At 36.0% G+C, this 22,654-nt stretch overlaps 2 protein-coding genes across 3 annotated transcripts in view; one reads left to right on the top strand and one right to left on the bottom strand.

Annotated features, from left to right (window-relative positions):
* Window positions 1-6,830, top strand: part of st6galnac5a (ST6 (alpha-N-acetyl-neuraminyl-2,3-beta-galactosyl-1,3)-N-acetylgalactosaminide alpha-2,6-sialyltransferase 5a) — a 62,840-nt gene extending 56,010 nt beyond the window's left edge. The window contains exons 4-5 of one of the 2 annotated variants that reach the window (XM_055058267.1): window positions 1,412-1,519; window positions 5,750-6,830. In XM_055058267.1, coding sequence (XP_054914242.1) covers window positions 1,412-1,519; window positions 5,750-6,008 — 367 coding nt within the window. In that variant the 3' untranslated portion in view covers window positions 6,009-6,830. Of the gene's footprint in view, window positions 1-1,411; window positions 1,520-2,636; window positions 3,131-5,749 lie in introns of those variants that run through there. The other variant, XM_055058268.1, reaches the window with a different exon arrangement.
* A 6,396-nt stretch (window positions 6,831-13,226) lies between these two features.
* pigk (phosphatidylinositol glycan anchor biosynthesis, class K) overlaps window positions 13,227-22,654 on the bottom strand; it is a 37,007-nt gene continuing 27,579 nt past the window's right edge. The window contains exon 11 of the mRNA XM_055058262.1: window positions 13,227-17,204. Within this exon, the coding sequence (XP_054914237.1) occupies window positions 17,088-17,204 (117 nt within the window). The 3' untranslated portion in view covers window positions 13,227-17,087. The remainder of the gene's footprint in view (window positions 17,205-22,654) is intronic.

The following is a 22,654-nucleotide window of genomic DNA, read 5'->3' on the forward strand; positions in this document are numbered from 1 at the left end:
CTTCGACCTGGCAGGCGACGATCAGATTCTCATTGATTCAAATTCACAGTTTTTGTATTTTTATGCTTCCATTTGGGTTTCAACTGCTTTTTTTTTTCTTTTTTTTTTGGCAATAAGTCAATGATTTTGGTGTCTGTAAAATGTAACATTGCATTTGACGGGCACTCCACCACTACCTGGAACTCTACCTGGTTTTATTGCTGTATGTGATGTGCAACAGCTGCTGGGAAGGACAAATGTTTTGTTGTTCACTTACCACACAGGAAGCACTTGCTGCATTATTTTTGGTTGTGCAGGAGGCTCTACTTTTGCTTTTCAAAGATGTACGGTTCTATAACTGCAGATCTGTTTGCAGCCGTTTTCACTTGCGAGTGAAAACGTTGAGCTGGGGGCGTGGCCAGCAGATTGTTTGGCTTTAAAGTGACAGGAGGACCAAAATAGGCAGAACTGACCAGACTGAAATTCATTCATTCATTCCTGATCAAGGAAGCATACTAGGTTAAGTTGAGGTAATAAGAAGTGAACGATTTAGACACCTAAGGACAATTTCATATAACAATAATGTTATATCATGCTAATCTATTTTATTTTATTTTAATCTTCTTTTTGTCAGTTCTGCTTTCTAACCCACAAATAAAATCTGTTTTTCTTTATAGCTGAGATTCACTTTAATTGTAAAATTTTAAAAATGCTTTGAGTGAAACAGTGAAGTGTTTTCCTCTAATTGCTAAATGTAATTTACAGCCACATGATAAAATCTGCATAATTTTCTATAATTTTCTTAAACAACTTTTAGAAATGAGTCATGTTAGTTTGATTCTCATGATTCCATCCAAACATTTAGAGACATATAAAATAACAACTGTTGTTTGTTTCAATCAGTTTTTTCTCTGTGTTTGAGAAAATTACAACTTTAAAAAAATAAACATGCACAAACAAAACATAAAAAGACTTAAAATAGACCAAGAGAACTAGTTCACAACTTCAAAAATAAGTTAACTTTCTATCTTTTCTTTTTTAATTCCTTTGAGTGGAGAGATATATTTTTAATGCGGGAGCAATTCTGCTTCAGAGCTGATGGACATTTAGATGGAAAGAGATTTCTTAATGCAATGTAAATATCACTTCATATTTATTTCATCGGTTCTCATCTCTTTTTGGTGGAAAAGCAGACGGACCACTGCAGCTGGAAAATGTGATTTTAACCAGGAGCAAAGCTGATTGAGAGTTTGATTATTTGACAGATTTCATTTGTATCCGTCTGGATTTCTGGTTTGGTGAAGCTGGGAGGCGCCAGATGAATCGACCTGTGCATCAGGATAAATCTTTATTCGTGGGATCCTTTGGTTATCCGTTTTAGTTAATAAAGAACATCAAACCGATCTAAAATGTGGCCTTCCTCCGTCTGCAGGAAGATTTCCAACTCGTGGCTGAGCACCGGCTGGTTCACCATGACCATCGCTCTGGAGCTCTGCGATAGGATCAACGTCTTCGGCATGGTGGCCCCCGACTTCTGCAGGTGAGGAGCCGAAGGTGGAGCTGAATGCTAACGACAAATTCCCAGACAAGAACCGACTGACAGGTTTCCTGGCCGAACTGCACTGCGGCGCTTGATAAGAAACGTTTAAATAGTTTCCAAAAGCGAAGAAGAAACAGCTGATAATGGATTTTGTGACAGCAGGTGTTTGTGCAAAGCTGACACCCATAATTATATGTTGCAGTTCAATATATTTTCACATTTAAACCTCACATTTCTTTTTTTGGTGGGTGGGGAAGAGGAGTTGAGTTATAGCTTAACACAAAATTGTGAATGATAGTGGAATAGGGGAAGTAAAACGATATACAGCTTTAAATCCTTTTTTACCAAATAATCCTCAAATTTTTATGTGCATTTGAATTTAGCCCCTTTTGACACTGAAAAGAAACATGGTCAAACAAATGTCATGTGAAAACAATGATGTATTAGGGCCATTGTTGAGAGAAAAAAATAGGTAAAAAATGCTAGAAGAAAAATTTTATATTTTTAGATTAATCTCAGAAATTTTCTAGAAAAAACAAGAAAATGTCTGAGCTTGAAAAGTACAAAATTTGCTGGAAAAATCTCAAATATTTAGGTTAATCTCTGGAATGTTCTATTATATTATAATTTGTATTCTTCCTTTTTCCCCCCTGATCTATAATGACCCCAACATCCTGTCGTACTGGTCAATCCCTCGACTCTCAAAGCACATAAAATGGCTAGATATAAATATCGGTTGCTAATATTGGCCCGGTTTTACTTATTGGACTAATACCAATGTTGAACAATGACAAACATTAGTTGATACCTCTGTTAATGCAGATACATAATATATTTACAAACATGTATGAATATAAAAACATGTTCTTTCACTATCCAGTTATTCAAAATTATTGAACGTTTTTGAAGACTTAACGATAAAACTGAGCATTAAAACCAAAAACCCAAACAGGTGCAAATGAAAACCTGTATTTTCTGTTTGACCTGGATGAACTCTTTTCTGTTCTTTCTTTCTTTGTTTCACTTGACTCAAAGCTTTTGTGCATTTCGGTTAGTTGATTTCTGAGCCACTCAGCATCATCAGCCACAACAGTTTAAAATGTTTCCTTGTCTGCAGCGTGGTGTCGATAAAACGACCCGGTTATTGGCTGCCACTCGATGGATCTCGGCTGCCGAAGGAGACAAAAGGCCGAGAATCTTAATTCAGAAAAACATTGACGATGCATTTCTGTTCTGTTCCTAATATGGATTTAAAATATGGAGTTATGTTTTAAAGCAAAAAGTCGGATATTGTTTCATAAAAATATTTCTTTAAGAACAGATTTAGATAGAGATGTAATACGCAGCCTCGCTGTGGTTTTGTTGTTATGGGGGTGTACAAAGTGTGGCCCGGGGGCCATTTATGGTCCTCTTGATGGTTTTATGGGTCCTGAAATCACATTTCTGCAAGAGAAAATCCCTTCAGTTTTTTACAGAAACCCCCCCCAGAAATGTTACATGTTAAAATGTTAGTAATGCAACAAAATATGATTTATTTATTAACCAGGTTTTTGCATAAATTTTACTTTTTCTAGTAAATATAACCACCAACAGCCAACAGATCTCCAGGCCGCTGATTAACACAACAAGAGTGATATCCTGTTCCTGTTGATCTTTGAATAAAAAACATAAACAAAACAAAAACATTGTATTCTTTTCTTATAATTATACAAGCCTGCAAGAACCTCTTTAATTTTTTAATGTAGTCATATGCAGCTCACTTTTTCACAAATATCTACTGTTTTTCTTTCATTTTCCTAAAACTTAGTATGTTTAATTTATTGTTTAGCTGATTAAATGAAAAAAAGTACAATTCATTTATTTTAAAGTTACTTTTGAAAGAAGCTGAAAGAAAATAAATGTAAATTATTTGACATTTAATTCACGGTTCAGTACTTGTGAATTTTTTTTTTCCAAGTATTTTGTAAATCACTTCCCTTATTTACAGATTTATTTGTAGAGCATATCTAAAATGAAATATGAAGCATTTTCCATGCAGACGTGACATTTTTTATTCTTCCAAAAACTTTTTTATGTTACAGAAACTCTGGACTTTATTACGATCACAAACTCAGGCAACCAACCTCGTTAACGTTCTTTATTGATTAGATTTACAGCTCACCTCTCATTCATCTCAGCCAGAACTTTAATTGGACCGTTTCATTGAACAAGCAACAAACCTTATTAGATTTCTCAATAAAAGAGAACAAACTGTTCAATGTTCAGCATATTCTCGACCCAGGCGCAGGTTGGTTAAAGTCTTTTTTTTATGTTTTTTGTTTATTTAAGTTCCACGGGCAAATTCAATCCCAGCAGACATGAAGAAGGAATGCTGCTTCATTTCTTTTAGAAATTGCTTGCTGATTCTCAGCGGTCCATTGTAGTTCTCATGACAACTGAGGTGTGCAGATTTTACTGAAAGTCAGCAGTCTGTGCATTTAAAGTATGTTTTTCAAACAGCTTTTCCACTGATACATTAAATCAAGCTGATTTAATGAAATTTCCCTGCAAAGCAAATAGAATACAGGATTATCACTGGGAAGGAGTTTGGTGGTTCTGATTTGAATTTCTGACTATTTACCCCAAACTCCTCCAGACTAGTGGCAGCAACAATGTGCAAACAGCTGGCAGAACTGTACGACCGCCAACCTCCTAAAAATAGCTTTAAATGGTGTCAATGGTTGAGACTTTTTGCTTGTTAACTAGATAAAAAGGACGTGTCGGAACGAGTACGAGGTTCTTAAAGAGACAGAGGCCTATTCAAAGCTGTCAGATGCAAGTCAAGTTTCTTTTAAATTGTTTTTGATATGTACTTTTATGTTAGTCTTCTCTTAATTAAAATATGCTAAAACATTTGCTCCAGAAACCAAATAAAAATATTTTTTGGTGTTCTTGCAGTGTGACAATGAGATTGAGACTAAAAACAATTTGGTGTCAGACATTATGTAACGTGCCAGTCATTTTTAACCACAGGTTTCATCTTAATCCAGTCTGATTCATGAGAAAACAGAAGCAGACTTTGCAAAGAAAAAGGAAGCAGTGAAAAAGTTTTATTAATTTAAAACATAATTCAACTCAAAGTCTCCAGAGTGCTGCATTCTCTATAAGTGGAAAGCACAAACAGAGGGCACTTTTAACTAAAGTAAAACCTTGAATGTTATAACAGACCTTCCTATTTTCAACACACAAACAGAAGTATGCCTTTTACTTGCTGCTGCAGAATTTTGAGAGATGAGAATTTAGTTATCTTGACATCTTGACCAAGCCTGCAGTTTAAAACACATAGAAACTCAGTTATGAGGGATGAGGTCGAGCTTCAAGACCAAAGTAGCTTGTAAACTCAGAGAGACATGATCAGATAAGAGAAAAAAATGACTACATGAATATGTAATGTATATATTATATGTCAGGAGATAGATGAATATATCATGATAAAGGACTATGGGAATGACTGATGTTGGTGAAAATGCTGAAATTTAGAAATTTGTGAAATGTCTCATGAATATTTAATAAACCCAATTGAAGTGCTTTCAGAAAACAACAATGAAATCAACTAAGTGATGGAAAAATCACTTGAGAAACTTGCTTAGCTAACTGGAACTCCTCACAATCATTTCGAAATGAATATTGGACTAAAACTTTAGGGTGAAGTAAATGTTTTCATGTTGTAACTCAAAATAAAACAAACACAGGGAACCAGCATATGTATATGCATCTAATCTGGAACAAACTTCCAGAAAATTGCAAAACTGCTTAAACATCCTAAATCAAGGCTAAAAACATATTAAAAATAACTGGTACGTCATTAATCATATTAATTAATATCTATCACAAACTAGAAACTAGACCAAAAATATTTATAATATTTTGTGTTTTTTGCAGTGTAAGCAAAACGGAACTAAACTTGTAAAGATGCACACAAAAAAAGGCTGTCAAAACTGCTATAAAAGAGAGCCGTGCACTTTTAATATTTTAATAGTCAAGTTTAAACTGTGAAACTTTTTTAATTTTCTTATTTCAGGCTTGGATGAAAGTGCCACTTTTAAATATGAATCTAATTAAACTTATCTGCTCACCAAATGATAAATTAAAGCCAACCATCCTTCTTCACCTTGAAATGAAAAATGCTTCATGGTATCTAATGAAACTCATTAAAATCCTCCTAAATGTCGTCCGTTTCTGTCTCCGCAGGGAGCCTCAGCACCAGTCTGTCCCCTACCACTACTACGAGCCGCGGGGGCCCGACGAGTGTGCCATGTACATCTCACATGAGCGCGGCAAACGCGGCAGCCATCACCGCTTCATCACGGAGAAGCGCGCCTTTGCCAACTGGGCAAGGACGTTTGACATCCACTTCTTCCAGCCAGACTGGAGCCCCCCGCCTCTCCCAGACAACCGGACACTGCCGGGAACGGCCGCCGCCGCAACCATGGTTCTGCAGAATACGTGACTGCCAATGGAGTTGGGATGCGCTTTTAGAGATCCAATCGCTCCAATGGGCAACTGGAAAAACAGACAGTGCTGCATGGATGAGGAGTGCCTTTGCTGCAGCCAGAGTTTTATTCATGGAGGGACATGATGCGGCTCAGAGCTGTTTGAAAACCTGGAAGGCAGGATCATCAAACGCTCTGAGAGAGAGTGTGTGTGTGTGTGCCATGTATTTGATGTATTGGGTATCATTTTCTTGACACATATTCCATTGTGAGGACCCATTTCTCCTGGTGGGGATGTAAGCCTGGCCCCCACCAGGAGAAATTTTGTTTTTGTGCTCGGGGTTAGGTTTAAGACTAAGGTATGAATTGAGTTAGGGTTAGGTATGTGACAGTTAGGGTTAGGCTGTTGAAATGAATGGAAGTCAATGGAAAGTAGAGACACATACTGTATGCTGTCCAGAGCATTTCACTTTTGCCCAGAAGGTTCTCCTCTTTGACTGCTAAGAACAACAGAAGCAGAACCACTATGAATCATTATTGTCAGAGGAGCAACTTATCCATATTAAGAGACAAAAAACTTATAAGCTAATTTAAAATATAAATTTTTGCTCATGCTGTAGACCTTGATATTAATCATGCCACCATTAAATGGCATTCGGAACAAAAGTCGTTTTTATATGTGGCCATAATTAATTTTTTTGAGGATATTTGTATTGTAAACACTTATTTAAATAATAATAGTAAAGCACAGATATCCAGGGCTCCTGTTGACAATTTTTAAAACAAATGATTAAAAGTGAAATTTGAACTTACATTATAGCAACAGGGAAAATAAAAAAAAAAATAAAAATAAATTTTATTTTAACTGACCTGAAACACACGTCCCCTCTTGGCAGGTTAGCCTGATAGTTCACTGGCAGTAACATTGGCGTGTGTGTGTGTGTGTGTGTGTGTGTGTGTGTGTGTGTGTGTGTGTGTGTGTGTGTGTGTGTGTGTGTGTGTGTGTTCACCAGAGGGATCACAGAAGACGCAAACTGGAGGGTAGTTTCCGGGATGAAAGAGCCGAACAGGGGAGAGATGAAATCAAACATCAATGCACTTTCTTGAGATTTTATTTGATGAATTACAGTAGTTGATGGTGCTTAATTTGTAAATGTTTGACATTTTAAGCTCAGAAATTTTCTGGAAAAAACTTGGAAATTTCAAAGTTTCAAAGGTCATTATTTTTCCAAGATTTTTCTTAAAAATGTCTGAGTTCAATCTCAAAATTTTTCTTTTTCCATATCTTCAAACTGAAATTTTCTAACAAAAAAAGTAGAAATTTCTGAGTTTGAAAAGTTTAAAACTTGCTAGAAAAAATTCTATTTTTGAGTTTAATCTCAGAAATTTTATGGAAAAAAGTTTGACATTTCTAAGATTAATCCCAAAATTTTTTTTTTTTTTTCTCGCAAATTTTCAACTTTCCAAAAAAAAATTTCTGGAAATCTTCTGACAACAATCTCAAAATCTGAGTTTTCAAGCAATTTTCTGAGTTGTTTCTTTTGGCTAAAATGTACTTATTTGTTCCGATCCACAATGGCCCTAACACACTGTCATAGAAATGAATTGAACAAGTTATGAGTGTGTAAATACTTTTGCAAGGTCACTTCACCTGAATACATCAATAAAGCTACAGATTTCAAATATATGTTTTAAATTTGACCTTTTGAACATGTGAACTGTTATTTCAAAAAGTAAAGAATTTGTTGTAGAGTCACACTGTAGCAACAAAAGGCTCAATCTTTTTCAAAGCAGTTAAATAAATTCACAAAGCAGAGCTGACTTTCAGCTCTGCTTTGTGAGTTCAGCTGAGTCAAACTCTGCGCAGCCGGGATGACTGACAGGTGTGGAACAGTGGCTGGGATGTTTTCTCTCATGGGCGCTCTTTTTCTGTATGTTTATATCGCGGCTCTTTTGTTGGCTCCAGTCGGCAGTTAATAGTGCAATTTATTTAACCACAAGCTGGATTTCCATGTAAAAGCTCAGCCAGGTGGAACCAGACAAGCAGGAGATAAAGATGGAGAGCAGAGATGCAGCAGCAGCAGCATCCGTTCGCTGCAGCCTGAATCACCTCACAGAGGTGTGACAGGTGGAGAAACACCGGCTTTACTAAACTGAGCGCGGGATCTGTCAATCTCTTGCTCTGGATTGATTTTTTATGAGTTACATGTGAACTCCTCCTGATTTTTCTCATCTCCTCTCCTTCATGAATAAAACTCGGTTGTCAGTCAGGGAAAACTAGGCATTATTTTAATGTTACATGCTGGTGCTGAATCCTAAGTGGTGGCGTTTGTAAAGTTACACAGTCAAAATATAACAGAAATGATTTCGGTTATTTAGCAACTAAACATTTACCTTCAAGTTAAGTGTTTAATTTGAAGATAAATATTTAGTGAGGAAGCTAAAAATGTAGTTTAAAACTGTATTTATTTCACAAATCAAATATTTAGTGTCAAGCCAAATATTTAGTTAGAAAGCTAAACATTGGGCTTCAAAATAAGCATTTAATCTAAATCTAAAATGAATTTAGATTTTCATTTGTAAAACCACAAGATCTTAAGTAATTTTGATCTAGTTTGTAGAGAAAATATCACAACAAAACTAACTCAAAAGTAACTTCTTACCAAGACAAAAGGGTTAGGTTTCCAAAAATACTTGGTAGGATTTTTTTTTTTAATTTTTGATGTGAACCAAGCATCATTCTTCCAGCTTTGTGTTAATCTGTCTCATAAAATCTCAATAAAACATGATACATTTTAAGGTTATACCAACACTTGTGTATTTTAATTCTGTTTGGAGAGCTGAATGAAATGTTTGTCAGCTGGATTCCAGTAATTCAAAGCCATTTTCTTTGCTGCTTCTATATCCAATGACATTTTTAACACTTCTAAGACATAGTGCAGAATAAAAGCTGGAGACGGCAGTGAAGTGTTACAAAGAAAGCATGTACACTAGTCTAATTTTTCTTGAATCCATAAATGTTGCCTTAACTGAGAAAGAATAATTGTTGGAATGACTTTTTAGTCATGGAACGTTTTCTCATCAGCAGGACAGGAAACCAGTGACTCACCTTCACCCTCGGCTGACGGCAGCTGCCATTTTTACTTTTCAATCTTGCTCCTTCCATCTGGTTGTGACATGCGGCTGTGTCATGCTGAAATAATAATGAAAGACAGGCAGCAGCTACAAGGCTCGCTCATTATTCCCAAGAGCTGCAAATAGATCCTCCAGCGTGTTCATAACCTAGTGTGTGAGCGGTTTTTGTGCTTAAAAATGGCAGCAAACTGCCTTTCCGCCTGAATGTAAGGCACATAGATCAAGGTAACAAAGGGTAATCAAGCACAGCAGAGGGACACCTCACCTCGATTATGAGGTCGTAGAGCCTTCACTCGATCAATAAAATGTCCTTCATTAGCATTTAGGATGATTTAGGGTTTCCTACTGAGCTGGAAAAATGACAAAAAAAATAATTGCTGCCCTCTTAATCTTTTAAAACCCAACTACATGTTGAAATAAGGGCTACACAATTATCACATCATATTATGAGGTTTTTAATATCTGCTCTGAATTGTTTCAAAAGTTTTATGAGGACAAGTGCGAACATGGCCTAGAAAATGTACATCCCAGCAGTATTTATCTACAATCCTAATGATATAATTGCCTAAATTAACCTGACCTACATAAGAGATGAAAAGGCTAAATAGAGGTAAAAATAATTAGAAGTTTTCTGAAAAATGACGAAATTCCCGGCTAATCCAGTGAGCAAATGCATGTGCAATTCCATGCATAATGTGTTTGTTTGTATCCACACTAAAGAGCACACTAAGAAGATTAACCCACCTGCCACTCACAGCTGAGCCACAAATAATGAAACATAATTTTTACTCTGAAAATATTTTAATCAAGCGAGGTGTAAAACAAAAACAGTCCGAGGCTGCACACCTCAGGAGAAGCTGAATAAATAAAGCCTGCATCCTGAAAATTAATCACTGCTAAATTGGGTTGTGCTCTACCTTCTGCTGAGATTAACATGCAAATCCAACCAGAGCAGGTATCAAGGATTGGAACAAATTAACCATGGAGATTAAAACTGTTGCCATGGACCAGGTTGTTGAAAAGGCTCATTTCTGCTGGGAAGTTTTATATACATGACCGGAGTCTTCTCTGAGTGTGGTGGGACAACCTTGATTTAAAAAAAGTTTAACATGTATTTCAACTAAAAGCGTATATCATTAACAGCCAAAACTAATCTCTGTATTTCTGATAGATTATTATGTAAAGTGGATCTCTGGTAGCAGCTTCCTAACACTTTAGTTCCCCTCTAAAAACAAGTGTAAATATATATTTTAACAATTTAAATGCCAAAATGCAAAGAGGAAATTATCTTAGTCTTGCTGGACAAGCTAACGTCTTTAGTCTTGTTTACTTTCGCCCTTGGTTGCACAGCCAATCAGCGGCAAGAAAAATACATTGTATTCCTCCATTAGTTGCTTTGCAAAGACCAATCAATAGCGTGTTAGCTAACATTTTTGTTGATATTTTTGCTTCTGAAGCTACAATTTTCTGTTGTATTTTGCTCTACAAAACAGGCTAATTTTCTCCGATGCCTATTTATGTCTATTTGAGTTATATAGAAATGCTGCATATTACATCTATTCGTTATTTAGATTTTGATACAAACTTGGGCAAAAATGAATAAAACCTGCCAGATTCACTTCTTATAAAAGTGATGCATATTACACCTTTTTGTTGCGTTTGTTAATTTAACAACTTGGTTTCGGCTGGTTATTTAGGAAGGTTCTGCCCTCAGGAAGCTTGTTAAATTTAGTTTTGAAACAACAATGCCTTCATAAGACTTACAGGTAGCGCTCCTTTCAAAATCACGACAGGTATTTTCATCTTCAAGCATTTGTGCATCCAGGAAGCTGAAGGTACATCATGTTTTCTACACCAATAGAGAAAAGGAATATTTTTTTTAACTCTTCTGACAATAAATTAAACATGGACTATTTTAAAAACAAACAAACTGTAAACTATTGTAGGTTTGAAAAAGATATTTTCTTTCTCTTTGGTGTAGAGAATAATTTTAAAAAATGATTCCAAAGGTTGCATTTTTCTACCATTCGTAACGAGTCTTTTCAGTCTGATCTGGTAACTTCGCGTCATCTTTGGGTTTTTCCTGTCGAGGTGGCCTCCACGTTACAATGTTCCCTCTACAACATGGCTGCCCTCATCACTGAATGTGAGGGCTGTGAGCAGCAGCAGCAGAGTAAGGCGCTCACACCATGAGAAAGTGTTCAACATCTTCAGACTGAGGACACGATGATCCTATCTCATAAAAAAGCTGAGAGCTCTGCAGTAAAAATGAGTCTTTATTTTCCAGAGATATAAAAGAAACGACCTTAGAGTGAAGGACGGGGAACACATCTCAGAATTTTGATTATTAACGTTTTTTTGTCTAATGTCTAAACTTTTGGCCAATTTCCCAAGTTCAAAGTACTTGAAGGATAAAAATACAAAACTAATTCAGTTTTCATTTCAGATGTTTTACTATTTTTGTTTTTACTTGCTTAATAATAAATTTACCTTGATATATATTTAATAAAACAAACCACCAATTCAGATTTTTTATTATTGCACATCTGAGACAAAAAAAATGCTGTCACTTGTTTGTTCTTTATTTTCCAAAAGAAAAGCGTGTTTTTATAATTTTATATTGTTTCTTTTTTCTTTCAACAATGGTCTTTTCTCTAGAATGAACTAGGCAGTGTCATTTTCTTCAAAATGACACTATCCCTAACCCTAACCCTATTCCTAACCCTAACCCTATATTTTGCCTACATTAATGACTGAATGAGATAATTCTTCATGTTAGGAAATGTTGCTGGATGTTTGTGGTCCCACTTTATATTAACTTAAATAAAATAAGAGAAAAACTTGGTCAATAAAAGAAAAAAGCTTTTAAAACAGCATATTTTCCACTTTAAGAAAGTGTAAAAAATTTCAGCAAAAGTTTTCATCTACAAAAAATGTAAACTATCTTTCTGGTCAAATTTGTCTCATTCTTTAATTGAGATTGTGACCACACATAAACCTTGCAAGGGACGCAAGTGGCCCCAGAGCCACAGTTTGGTCATCACTAATTTAAAGACTTATAAAATCTTAGTATTCATTGTAAATAAAAAAATGTGTCCAAGTCCCAAAAGCAATTGGAGAGTAAAATCTAGATATTCATGTTCATTTTATAGTGCAGTGATTGCAATAGTAGATCAGCCATGTTCTCTGAGGGACATCCACAGCAACGCCACAAAGATGTTTTAATCCAACATCTGCAGCAAAATGTGGCAATCAGAGACAAAAGAGACGCGATGAAACATTTTATCATTTACCGCTACAAATCAGTTTGATTGAACAAGAATCACCAAGAAAAAGACGATAGGTTTGGAGAGTTTACGTGATTTAACGCTTCCCCCTGGCAGCAGGAGCTGCAAGTCTCTGGTTCTGCTACAGTTCCTGACAGAAGATTGGCTTGTTGTTTTTTGGACATCATAAAACTTTTACAGACGTAGCATCTATCCCAACTAAATAATGTCTTAGATCACGGATGCGGCTGACTGCATGTTTAATTTAGGCTCACTGCAGTGCAGCCTGTGGATGAGTTCAAGGTTTTCCGATTAAAAGCTTGTGGGGAGTTCTTGCCAGCAGTTGAAGAAAAACAAATCATGCCTTGTTGTATTCATTTATGTATTAAATGTTCTGAACCATAAACAGTCTACAATAATTCTTCGGCTTCTGGCATGGATCTAATCCTTATATTTCCTATTTAGAAACTCCACTCTTCCCATAATTTCTGCTTTTGATAAATCATTTTCTCCGGTACTACGGGACCTGTAACCATTGCTACGCTTACTGTTTGTCCTTCAGAAAGGGTTATTGTGACATTTTGTGAAATTATTGCAAAAATACTGATCTGAAAACCAATTTACTTTGTTTGCTTTGGTCTAAATTTGTGTATAACTAGTGTACAAATGTGGATTTTTACTTTTAATTCACTTTAACATTTTTATTCTTAATTTGGATCTCAACTACTTCTAAAAGAGTCAAAGTTTATTAGCAATAGTTTAATGGTTTGTTGTTTTTTTGGGCGGGGGGCGGGGGGTATCCTGAACACTGTACAGAAGAATAAACAATTTTTTTTTCTTTTTTAATTTATTTATTCAGATTTTTAGTTTTGTTTTTTTAACCAGGGCTTTACACACCATGTTCTCCCACCAACAAGGGAAGAAAGACTAAAACGGGATTACAGAAAATAAGAAAAAGGAAAAGAAATAAGTGTTGTATAAATAATGCATAAGGAAAAAAAGATACACAGTGTGGCTGCCTTTCCGTACATACAGTTTCATTTCCAGCTTCATCCATTTTCCATTTCAGCCCTAAGGAAGAGTGGCAGCACGCGGCCGATGGGCGGAGTGCGAGCCAAAGAGCAAAGATAAACTACCTCCGGTTCAATCTATCTGTTCCTCTGCCAACGATCCTAATGCAGAGTGGTAACACCGCGGGAAAAAGTCCAAAGAATAAACGTCATGGAGTGAAGATTCATTCGGCATTGGGAGATTCACTGGAGCTCAGAGATGCAGACTGGCTGGAGAAAAGCATCACCAAAAAGTCAATCAGCAGCAGAGGAGCTAATGAATGCTCCAACTCGGACTCCAGTTTAGAGAATGGAAACTATTCCATTCTCTAAAATGGTCTGACCTGTATTTGCAGGTCAGACCACTGCAAACACACTAAATCTTAGCAAGCGTTGTTAGTCCAGATTCTAGTGCAAAAATCTTAGTTCACTTCAAGCAAGAAACTTTTCAATTTTACTTATTTATTAATTTAAAACAAGCTCCTATATCTTGGTGAAGTTACTGGTAAGTTAGTTTTGTCTTTTTTCAAATGTACTAAGATGTTTGCACAAGAAAGTCTAATATTTTGTGTTTTTGGATCATGATCCTTTATAAATGTGATTCGCAGGTAAAAGGAGTGTAATAGAGTGTAAACAAACTGGCGTGACGTTAAAATCCAGGAGTATCCAAACTAAAAGTTAATTATCTTGGATGTATTCTAAGCTACAAGAACAAGACACAAGTCCCTCTTTTTCCTTTTAAAAACTTCTTAAATCTGCAGTATGTAACATATAAAAAATGTTTTTTACATATTTGTTGAAACTGTCAGGATGCTGTGACAGTTTATGACACAAATAATCTGTGATAAGATTTATCTCCTCCATGTAAAGAAATGAAATAAAAAACAACCAATCAGAGCCAGGAGGCCGGTCTTATCGCCGTGAATCAAGCTCATGTAATCCTGCTAAATGTGCTAATGGTGGAGAAGCAACTTAATGTTACAGGAAAACAGTTTGTCGGCTGTTATCGGTCACATGCTAACTAGCCTGAGCATTCACAACACGCTATGCTAGCTGCAGTGTAGCAGAGCACAAGTGGGTGATGGAGAGGTTGATTGACAGCACTAAGACCCGCCTCCTGGCTCTGATTGGTTGTTTCTAGTAAGGAGTGGGAGAAGGTGGAGAAGTTTGTTTCTTTTTCACAAATTATGTTTCTAAACTGTTACGACAGTTACAGTTTACACAAACGTAAAAATATACACATATATTTTTAAACAAGCTTCACACTGCATCTTTAAGTCTCTAATGAAGGATGTGCTCCAAATCCACTTTTGAGTAAAAGTTGCTGGTTGGTTGTGGAGTTATATGCTGTCAAATTAAAATGAAAGCAAAACATTTGGTTGATAAAATAGAAAAACACAAACCATTCATATTTTACGACTACTCTAATTTTTCTGGAGCATTTCACCTTAGTTTCCTCTCAGCATATCAGTTACCAACTCGCTGAAATAAAGCTGATATTCTTGAATTTTGGCCAACGGCCACACAGAATCATTCCACCAGCCGCAAACCGGCCCCAGAGCCGCACTTTGGACACCCCTGCAGTAATCTCTCCACAGCCCACTCACGACCAATAAGTGCATTTTTCCTTCTGTGACCCAGCAGACAGTCAGAGTAGCACTTAAACAAATAGGCTGCCGCAGCTGAAATATGCGAGGCAACGCGCTCTCCAAATAAATTAAATTATCTGCATCATAAAGCATGTCAGTGCAACACTGCATGCGACACAAAAATATATGGAGGAACAGTGAAATAGATAAAAAACGGCAGAACATTTGCCAAAATAAAACAAAAGCAAACTTCTTAATATGTGCAGTTTTGGAAAAAGTGTTCATACACTTTAAACTTTTTTACATTATGTAAAAACATTTACATACTTTAAGGGATTTTATGTGACAGAGAAACAAAAAGTAGTGAAAAACAGTGAGAAAAGTGAGTTTCTGGCCAGCCCCTTTTATTCTAAAACCTCAAAATACATAAAATGCAACCATTTATGTTCAAAAACTATTAGATCAGATAATCTTGATGGAGAACATTAGCAAGCAAACGGCATCATGAAGGAACACAGCAGACGGGTCAGAGAAGACAGAGTGAAAGGGCCAGATGAAGAAACGACTATAATGACAGGAATAGTCGTACAGTAAAACGTTATTCTCATTAATTCTGCTAATATAATTTTATTCTTGTACTTAAAATTCTTTTTTACTCCATTTACTCCTCTGTTATGAATTACTTTATGTTGCTGTCACATAAGATCCTCCGTTATTTTTGCAAGACAGTAGCAAGATCCCGATTTTCAAACATTTCCAAGAGCGCTTCGTCAGCTCTATTTACAAAGCTTATAAAGCCATTGACAATAAATAATATAAATATGTTTTCTTTAAGAGTAGAAAACCAGGAACAGATGCTGTTTTTATTCCCTCTACTGGAAACGTCTGACCTCAACTACTGCAAATTCAGTTTTCATAATTTTTGGTTTGTTTTACTCATTTGTAATTTAGATATAATCTAAATAATATTGTGAACCATGTAAATAGTTCACAGGGTTCCAAATATCAATGAAGCAGCTAATCCAGTATAAAGTTTTGATTCTGCATGTCAATCTGAAATTTAAATATTTGTTCATAAAATATCACCCATTTAGGTAAAGGATATAAAGTTAGACATCAGATTGGTAAGACACATTTTATTAATTATATTAATGTTAAATAGGAGTTTGAGCCTCCATAACAACTACAGCTGCTGATTTGTTCCTTTGGGAAATATTATTGCTGACAGACGCTCAAGGAAATATTTAGGAGATCTTGCTACTGTACAATATATTATACAACTACAATTAAAGCTGCAGTATGCAACTTTTACAAAAAAATATATTTTTAACTTTTTAAAATTATTTTTGTGACAGCCAAATGGATAATCTGCCCAAAAAATAAATTAAAAATGCAGAAATACAACTCTCAGTCAAAAACAACCAATCAGAGCCAAGGGGCGGGTCTTAGCGCTGTCAATCAATCTCATGTTCACCGCCCCACTTGTTTTTTTTTTTACCAAGCTGAACCTTATAACATGAACGCTGCCATCTTTTTTTTGTATAATACCAAAAAGATGGTAAGAATTTTTTATACAAGATTCACATTTTACAACCTAATCACCAAACTAAACAAATACCAATAAGAATAGAAAACACGCATAACAGAAAAACAAAAAAAGTATTTCCACCCTCAGCACATTGAGCAGCATAAACAAGAATGATTGACAGCACTAAGACCCGCCTTGTGTCTCTAATTGGTTGTTTGACTGTGCATTTTAGCTCATCAAGAGCTAGATTTTTTTCACAGATTATCTGTTTTATACTGTCACAACATGGTGACAATTTTATTAAAGATGGAAAAAAAACGTATTTTTTTATAAATGTTACATACTGCAGCTTTAAAACATAAAAAAGGCACCAATAGTTTATGGATTTTCATACAAATCAGTACTTTCTGTTGCTCATCTTCCCACATTTAGGTATAAAAACCCAACACAAACTGCAGCTTCCTCCCAAATACCCCTTCAGAAAGACTCCCAGGGTCCTGGGACGACCAACTGTGTCTGCGCCGGATCCTTAGAAGATGTGCTTTAGATGTTTAACACCGTAGGTCTTGAAAAACACCAGCAGGATTAAAGTCCACAGGCCCAGGATGAAGCCGTCAGGAGGATGCCAGTCTTTCTGCTTTGGTTTCTGGGGGAGGCGGGGAGATCGGGGTGAGAATGAAGTTTAGTTATGATGTGTATATATATCTCCTGTTGAGCCAACCTCTGATTGTTCTGTCATTCACACAGGTAAAGACTCACACACACATACACACACGTTTACTTTATCTCTGCGCACACACCCAGGTTCAACGCAGAAAGGCAGGTGGTGCAGCTCATCAGCACACTTCCCCCGTCTTGTATTTGTCCCATTCACTGCCACATCATCACTTTGTGTACGATTATACTTTTAAATCCCGCTCATATTAAACATGCAGCTCACAAGTAGCACATTTATATGCTAATGTGGCTGCAATATTCTGCAGAGAGATGAGATTTAACCTCTAAGAACATCTTCCAAACTCCTCTGCCAGCGACAAAGCTACAGATGCGCTGTGAGGATGCAAGCAGGGGATTTCTGCCTGCTACTCTTGTCCAATCAGAGCAGCACCAGTCAGACCCAGCAGCACCTAACAGGCATAAATTTTACTGTACGTACAACTGTAGGGAGCTGAGGAGAACTATAAGCTGGAGCGGAGACAGAAATAAACTTTGGTGTCAAAAACAAGCTGAGTTGAAAAGAAGATGAGGTTTTAATCACATGTAGACATGATTAGATGATGCGAACAATCAAATATATGAATTTGTTTTGTTTCTTGAAGATCATTAAGGCACTCACATGCCTTCTGAGCCGATTTTATCCAGAAAAAACAAAAACAATATAATCAAACAGACAAAATAAGAAGCTTTGTGGTGAAAAATACTCAAATTTGAAGATCGACTTAAGTTTTCCAACATATCTGACTCCACCTGATTCCATGTCCGTAGAAGAAAAAACGCTTTAAAAAGTACAGACATGAGTGAAAAGACGCGCACTATAAGCTGAACAATTTCAGTGAAGATGGATACTGTGAACAACTTTATTTTAACAATGAATTAAAAATAATAGTACTGCATTTTTAGCTGCTGTATTGATATAGGATCACACTTTCCATCTGCGAGATCAAGTTCTGCAACCTGAATTTCTGGAGACACAAGTGGCTCTTTGGTTCATTAAATGATGAAATATTGCTCCGTTTGTGCTTATTTCATATTTTAGTGCCTCCATAAAAAAAAAAAAAAAAATATATATATATATATATATATCTATATATATATATATATATATATATATAAATCAGCTATAAGAGGGCAGACTTGTATCATCAGCATTACAATTCAAATGGCATTGCAATATTAAGTAGCAATGCAGTACTTGATTTAGAATTATTTGTATATTTATGAACGGAAATTGTGTGCAGTATTGGATTTATTTATTTGAAGATTATTTTGTAGTTCAGTGCAAAAAATTATTCAACCCATTGGATAAATAATGGTTTAATCTGATCCTGGTTCGTATTGCTCTTTTTTAAATTTGATTAGAGTCTGTTATGCTGTTTTGTAATTAATTACCCAAATCTCTCTGGAGTCACTAGAATAAGGTAAAACTAAAGAACAGTGCAGAATGTAAGGCTGTTTCTGTGAACAGAAAGGCGTTTGGTACTGAAACTATGACAGACCCACTTCATGAACTGTGAACTGAAATAGTAAAACCCCGACTCATAATGTTCCCTTTCCATAGATGGACAAACATTCTTATTTAAAGAAAAAAGGCCAGCAGCCGCATAACTTTCAGATAAAAATAAGGGTAATGCTATTTCTAAGTATGATTTTCAAATAAAGTTCAGGTTAAAGACCATTATATTGATTTTTTTAACCAGCCATAAGGAGCCAGACTTGTATCATCAGCACCTTTATTCAGATGGCAAATTGTAATGCAGAATATTATGCTTGATGATGTGACTATCTGGTGAGATAAAAGTAAACTCAAATATTGGACCTTTGATGTAAAGGTTTGTACTTTTATAAACAAGACGTCTATTAAAAAATGCTTTTATAGAAGCATGTATAACTCCAAAAGAAATCTGTACAGCAACCTACAGCTAGTTTTGTTGTAAAAGAGGATCTGCATGTATTTTTGCTATGAACGGTCGAGTTTTATCAAGCAACTTTACATGCAAAAATATTCAGAGTTCATGGACAGAAACGATTCTGAGCTCCTACATGAAATCCCAGAAATAAGCAGCGTACTTCAAACCTCCAAACATTTCATGGTTGTGAATATACCCAGCAATCACTGCATTATACCCGGCCTATAAGGCTAACAAGCGAAATTGCCATGCAGACAGAATATTTCATCTAATCTTGATGATTCCCTGGTAGTATTTCAGTTTGTGAAAGAGTCCAATTGCCTTCCAATTTCACTCAAGTAGGCAGTCTCATATATTTGCTGAATTTCTCCTTCACCCAAGAGGCAAGTACTGCTGAATTGGCATATGTAGAGTGGATTCCTCTGCTCTATTTGTGTGCACATACAAATGAGAGCCTGGCACATCGAGTGCAGAAGCATGCGCCGAATGTCCAGTGTCTGAAATTACCGCCCGCTGAGCGTCTAATACGAGTAAAATCTGCCTTTGGCTCCAGCTGACACCATCATTTGAAGACCGGGGTTATATTCAGGTTTAATCTTCTCCCTGCCTGTACGTCCACCAATCAACGAGTGCTAAACAATGACTCAGAAAGGCTTTTCAGGATGCGGCTGAAGAGTAAGAACGGCGAATTTCAGTGAGCAGAAAAGGGGTCACGATAAACTTGACCTTGCAGAACCATAAAAACATTTCTAAAGAATTACACAAGGTCAGCATTTGAAATTAATAATGAATTTCTCTTGCTTGATACGTTCAAAGTGATTTCAAATTCCTTTTACATGAGTGGCTATTGGCGAGGCCAAGCGTTAATTTCTCATTGTGTGTGGCGGGTTGGCCCATAGTTCGCTCTCTCTCTCTGGCTGTGTGTGTTCAAGGCCGTCACTTTAACCCAAACTTCAGGTTGTGTGACGACACTGCCAATTTCCAGGCAAGAGAGGCTGAGGACAGCAGCAAAATTGGATTACGTCTGGGTCCAAATTTATTTAACAGCTCAATCAAGTCAAATCAATAGAGCTCCGCTGCCATCCAGGAATACTAAAGCAGCAACTGGGAAGTAATTGTGGCCCACGCTAGACGTGCTTTTATACGGAGGAAATAATGTTGGAGAAAGTGATGGCTGCAAGCTGTTAAAGCTGCTGATTAAAAGTTGCTCCTAGAGAAAAATATTTCCCTATATTATGTAATTTATAGAGATTTGATCAGGGATTTGTTGAATATGCATCTCATTTGCTGAGCTGCTGTCGCCTTGTTAAGAACTTCATAAAAATAAACACTTGAGATGTGAACAGCTGCAGTCAAGTCGTAAATCCAGCTCTAAGCCAGTCTGTCATAAAGTGACCTGAACTTTCCCTAAGCTTTGAGTTATTCCTTCTTTTTTTTTTTTTTGGTTAAGAAATCCATCATCTTCACCTATTTCACAACATTCCTAGTGCAGATTATATTTGTAACAAAAGTGCGACACTGCTGTAGTCCCAATGAAAAGGCTTTTTTTTTTTAAAGTGAAAACCCAAAATATTTTGTATGAGATTTCCAGATGGTGCAATATATATGGCACACCATCTTCAAAACATTCAAGTCAAAATTTCTTCTATACTTTGAAAAGAAAGAGAAAGGCAGACTAACTTTTTCATGAGGTTTAGTTTTTCTGACATAAAAATATGATGGCGCAGACAACCGACATGCCTTAATTCACAGAAACATCAAATATTCTTTTGGCTTTGACATTTATCAGACAGTTCCAGTTAACTTTGCTGAACTTGAAAGGATCTGCCGTTGAGAAATGGAAAGCCTGCAAACCTTGTAGTATAAAGAATATTTAAGGTTGTCAAAAGTGATTCGACTGAACTCTAAGAGATCCACGGTTTGGGATACAGCAGGCTTTAATTTATATTAAATAAAAAGGAAATTTTCATTATCCTCTGCTGTCAGAACTGTTTGGGCCATTGAGAACAAAAAATAATAAATTTTTAGGATGAATTTCAAACACTTGAAAGGGTCTGAAACTTTTCTGTCAGCACTGAAATTATCTAGCAAACTAAAAGCTCAGAGCTTCAGAATAGCAGAAATAATAAAGCTCAAACTGAAAAGAGATGCTTTTAGCATCACAATCAATGGTGCTTTTGTTAGAGATTGACAGAAACTGCAGGAAACATCTCAGACGAGAACAAATGTGGTCTTGTTTGTCTCACAGATACAAGAGTGGGTGTTTAGTCCAAAAATATCCTGAATTAAAGTACAGAAAGGCTGATTTGTAACTAAAGGTAAGCGAGTCTTTTGCGATGGAAGAAGAGTGTCTGTGTCTGAAAAAGAGTCAAACTGAGAGGAAGTTTATTCAGAAAGTGAATGCTTTTCTACTCGTTTTAAATTGATGTAATTAGAGCTATCTGATTATCTATGATGAAGGATTGCAATCTGAAAAAATTTTTGTACTGAAAACTGAGAGAGTTGTTTATTCTACATGAATTTAAAAAACAAAAACATCAAATAAATGTGATGTTAACATTTCATGAAGAAAAAAACCTTAGGTGAACCCAGCTTTACAGTCAGTCTTATTAATTCTGCCAAAATGTAAACACATCAACATAGAGCTTCTGTAAAACTAAAGTAAATCTTTAAAATTTTCAGGACATGATTGAAACAATTATTAGTTCTAAAATGACTGAAATCTAATCACAAAAACGGAATAATTTTGAGAAGTTGTGTTTGCTTTTCTGGTCCAGATCAGAGTTTGATTACACATTTAAACATACCCAAACAAACTGGACTTTCTAGGTAAATGTATCAGAGTTGGATTAAAGTGGACTAAACAGGGCTGGTGTGAATGAACCCTTACACCCGGGTAAACAAATGTTGACCTTTAGACCCACATCAGTAAGCAAGGATAGCCAAATTCATAGCTGAATCACGGCTTTAAGACTAGCGTGAACAAAATACGTGGACACTCTTAACCAATGTGCAAGAGAAGTATAAATGAATAAAATAAAGATTGACCAAGATGAGATGGAAAATAGAAACATACCAGACCATGACAAGCTGCCTCTGATCTCATACTACAGCATAGCTCACTCCCTAGTGAACAGGAAGTGTTTACACCACGGAGGAGCTTTAAATCTATGGAGGAATACAATCAATGTTTAGATGGATTTGTAAAGGAACTACAAACTCTTTGCGTGATTAACAAGGTTCTGGTGACTAGCAGAGAAAGTATGTATAGGAAGATAAACATAGGCCACATGTCTCTCTTAGCTAGCAGGTAAAAGCTACATTAGCTAAGCTAATTTTTCTTGTTTGGCAGTTAATTAGTAAATATCACTAATATTTATCTTATTATGCAATACTCAAAATTTGTAACTGAGTAAAAGTTGAAATGCACTTATGTTTATAAGTAAGATGAGAACAAGGCAAGAGCCTC

This window comes from Poeciliopsis prolifica, unplaced genomic scaffold (genome assembly GCF_027474105.1).
Source record: "Poeciliopsis prolifica strain line A6 unplaced genomic scaffold, Auburn_PproV2 SCAFFOLD050, whole genome shotgun sequence".
Lineage (NCBI taxonomy): Eukaryota > Metazoa > Chordata > Actinopteri > Cyprinodontiformes > Poeciliidae > Poeciliopsis > Poeciliopsis prolifica.